Below are 4,235 nucleotides of genomic sequence, written 5' to 3'. Positions count from 1 at the left end.
CAGAGGACAAAAGTGATCCCAAACGCTGTGTGACGTAACATACAGGACCACTCAGTGGGGCGACCAATGAAAGTAAGTGAACAGAGAAAACACAGAGTCAATGAGAAGAGCAGCAGGAAGCTCAGCTCTGAGTTGTTGGCTCTCACAATAGGTGTTTCTTTATGAAGATAAAACACAAAAGATATCATTGATGTTAATAATAATCCAATAAATGAGCAAATAGAAAGCACAATCCCCATGATTTCTGTATAGGAAAGGAATTCAATAATTTTTAATACACATGTGTCTTTGTTTTCATTGGACCAATACTCCAAATCACAAGGAAAGCAGTCACTAGAATCTGCGAAGAAGGAATTAATAAAAAATATTATTTGAATGAAAGCACATCACAAGGTCTCTGGCTATTGGACAGTTTTAGTAGCATGTAGTAATGTTTACCTGTCTCATTACTGATTTCTCCATCTGCACATGGAATACAGTCATAACAGCACACGGGTCGTCTTTTCTGTACAGCCTTCCTGGTGCCTGGAGGACAACTCTCACTGCACACAGACACAGGCACCTGTGAAAAAATGTGTAAGGCCCATATACTGTATATATATGATGTTAGGTTTCTCCCAGCATTTATGCTATTTAACTTGTATATGTTGATTTATTTATTAATGATTCTTAAATCATTCATTCTTAATATGACTGTAATGGGCATTTCACTTCTACTCATGATTGACTTATATTGACATACCTGTCTGCTGTTTTCAGCCCAGACCATGTTTTCTTGATCAACTTGAAGGAGTGTCTCTGAAGGCAGTGAGCTGTCATACACACCAACAAGTTTAAACTGCAGACTTCCATCTTCAGCAGGCTGCCAGTTCACCAGATCATATTTTGCCACTGGGTCACCACTAGCATCAAAAAATAAATTTTCACCCGTTTTGACAGTGAAACTGACATCTTTGATATACTCCAACACCTGAGAATAAACACAAGCATAATTGGTTTCAGTTTTACTTTTCTAATTTAATTGTTTTTTCTCTTAATCACCTTCAGTGGTGTTGGCAGATCTCCTTTGCTGATGTTGGTGGCAGATTTGACATCATTTATTAAATTATGTAGTGCATGTGCGATAGCATACACTGCCGTGTACACTTTACTAGCTATGCGCAGCTCTGATACATCAGTATATTCATTTTGTAGTTCTGTTAAGTGTTCTGAGCCAGTACAGACACGTGTGCCACTGCCGGTGTTTCTCAAAGAGCACTGAAAAACAGTTTCCCAAAATTCCTTCAAAAGTTCATTTTTTGGCTCCTGATCAGGGTGCACAGTCACTAGAAACTCTCGCAGGCCGTCAAGCTTGGCGTTCGCCACAGCAAAGCCCACAGTTCCTGTGAGAAAACTGTATTCTTTTGTTTCTGCTATAATTCGAGAAGTGATCCAGGATTCACTGCCGACCCACTGCAGCCCAGTGATGTTCTCTTGTGCTATTAATTTCAGGAAGGGAACAAAGTCACCAAATGAAATAAAAGCCAACACCACCCTGGCTGTGGCTTTTTTAATCACTTCCAGTGTCTTTAGGAGCTGCTCTTGTGGATCAGTTCTAATTATGGCCTCTGAGTATTCAATACAAATCCCCTCTTGTTCTGCCATCTTTTCAAATGCTGCAATTCCATTGTTACCATAGTCATTGCGACTCCTCACCGTTCCAACCCAAGTCCAGCCGAAGTGTTTGACAAGCTGAGCCAGCGCTTTACTTTGGTAATAATCACTGGGTATTGTTCTGAAGAAGGACGGGAATCGTTTTCTGTCACTCAGGCATGCACATGTAGCAAAATGACTGACCTAAATACAATAAAGCAGATTATTAACAACATTATTTCTTTCTTAATCCACCCAATATTACTACTATACAAATTAAGTAAAACTACGTAAAACAATTGACAAAGTGATTTTTATATTATTTTCATAAAAGCACATTTGGAGCATCCTCATCATGCATGCAGACAATATTAAGCAGAAAAAAAGAGTTCTTACAACAGGGATGCTGAATGGACCTACTAAAGAGGCCATACCAATGGTGGGAGAAGAGCTTGATTCTCCTACAATGGCATGAACAAATGGTGGTTTAGAACAGGACTCATCATGCAAAGTCTCTTCATAGCCATTCATTAAAGCCATGCTTGATAAGACAGTCTGAGATACAGAGCCACAGGCATCATATATTTTATAGCCCAAAGTGACACCAGGCAACAGTTGTGTGCTGTTGTTAATCTCCTCTATGGCAAAAATCAGAGTCTGAGCAAATTTAAACTCACGCAAGTTTAGGCTGTAAAAAATATATGTGAACCGTTACATTCAGCAAATAATTATTCAGTAGTATTTCTGAAGTATTTAAAAAACTGTATATAATTTTTTTCATAATTCCTGCTGTCAAAAAGTATCTTGTACAGACCTGATGCAGTTTGTTGGCTCTGGTTCAGAAGAGAATGGATGTATATTTAACAAAACATTTCTATGGAGTGAAAAAACTGCCCCAATGTTGATGTCTCTTTCATCAGAAAGTAGTGGCAGGACTGGATGGCTCAGCATTCTGCATACTTGTGCTGCGGTTGTGACACAAGCGCCATATAACAGCAGAAGAAGAAGTGACACTGTCCTCTTTGCCATTCCCATATGAAGGCAGAGCAGGAGCCTTTTGTCAGAAGATGGAAAGACTCTGCCTTTTATTATGTTAAATCCATTTGGGATCTAGTCTCGTGTACTTTGGCCACTTGCATTGGCAAAGACCCGCCCAAGAGGCCATATAACTGGCCGGTAAAGCAACCAATCACATTTAGTTTTGTGCCGCATATTTAGAGGTGTGGAAATGTTCCCACAGATCGGTGTACCTCAGATCCCTCATCATTGACTTGCACCTGCACCCCAATACCCAGACACTACTGTATATACAGTATATTCACACTTGCCCTTTGTTTATTGTCTGGTATTAATGTTATGTAATGTAATGTTAGTTAATGTAAGTTGTAAGTTTGTGTTACCTAGTTCTGTACCCCTTGTTTCTCTGGAGGATTTATACCCCTTGGATTAACTTGTTTGTTCTGTGGATGTTTTGCTGTTCTCTGTCTGTTTCATGGATGTATTTTGGATTTATCAGTTTTTACCCAAGGAAGTTTGGATTACCCAGTTTTGTTCCTGTGTTCACTTTTATAAAATTCATTCACCTAACTCCTGTTCACATGTGGCATCGTCCATCATCAGTGACTCATTACACGGATACAAGCGGTGAAGTGGTTTCCATGATGATACTAGTGGAATATGGCATGGCTCTCAGCCAATCAGATTCTAGAACCAGAAAGAACTGTTGTATAAACAATATACAGTATGTCAAAAATCTGTGTAATTTTGTATTCGTTTTATTAGGTACAAATGAAATTATTCATTAATAAAAGAGTCATCAGCATAATAATAATATAACCTAGAATATGAGGGCAAAAGTAACAATCTCTTGTTTAATTATATTATTGAAATTGTCTATATCATATCATATCTATATCATTGGATATTTTATAGTGTCTATTAATATATTACAATCAACAGGCTCATGAGGGTACTTTACCCATCATGTGTTTTTTAGAATTTTTGTATGGTTTCAATAATATAATATAGCATTTAGGAATGAAGATGCAAAATAACAGTCCATATGTGGAAGCTAAAATGGCAAATATCTCTACTGCTACTGTGAATTTTCCAGGAGAACTGACATAAGCTGGAATAAATGTGATCCACACAGCACAGAATATGAGCATACTGAATGTGATGAATTTAGCTTCATTGAAGTTATCAGGCAGTTTGCGAGCCAGAAAAGCCAAAAAGAAGCATAGAATAGCAAGGAGTCCAATGTAACCCAGCACAGCCCAGAAGCCTACAGATGAACCCACGTTACATTCTAAAATTATTTTTTCTTTGACGTAGTTTAGATTTTTAAAAGGAAAAGGTGGAGATATTGTGAGCCAAAGTATACAGATAAGCACTTGTATAAGTGTGAAACCAAGAACACTGAGTCTCTGCTGAGGAGGCCCAAACCATTTCATGACATTACTTCCTGGAAGTGTGGCCTTAAAGGCCATTAACACAACTATTGTTTTACCCAGAACACAAGAGATACAGAGGACAAAAGTGATCCCAAACGCTGTGTGACGTAACATACAGGACCACTCAGTGGGGCGACCAATGAAAGTAAG

General features: G+C 38.4%; 1 protein-coding gene across 1 annotated transcript in view; it reads right to left on the bottom strand.

The window, feature by feature from the left end:
• The window catches only part of LOC130557728 (extracellular calcium-sensing receptor-like), a 5,139-nt gene extending 2,478 nt beyond the window's left edge, over positions 1-2,661 (bottom strand). Inside the window, exons 1-6 of the mRNA XM_057339738.1 lie at positions 2,447-2,661; positions 2,029-2,320; positions 1,042-1,836; positions 743-970; positions 439-562; positions 9-340 (exon numbers count right to left, since the gene is read on the bottom strand). Of these exons, the coding sequence (XP_057195721.1) occupies positions 9-340; positions 439-562; positions 743-970; positions 1,042-1,836; positions 2,029-2,320; positions 2,447-2,661 (1,986 nt within the window). The remainder of the gene's footprint in view (positions 1-8; positions 341-438; positions 563-742; positions 971-1,041; positions 1,837-2,028; positions 2,321-2,446) is intronic.
• Between the last annotated feature and the right edge of the window lie 1,574 nt (positions 2,662-4,235).

This window comes from Triplophysa rosa, linkage group LG8 (assembly GCF_024868665.1).
Source record: "Triplophysa rosa linkage group LG8, Trosa_1v2, whole genome shotgun sequence".
In the NCBI taxonomy this organism is placed as follows: Eukaryota; Metazoa; Chordata; class Actinopteri; order Cypriniformes; family Nemacheilidae; genus Triplophysa; species Triplophysa rosa.
This window is presented reverse-complemented; position numbering and strand designations above follow the sequence as displayed.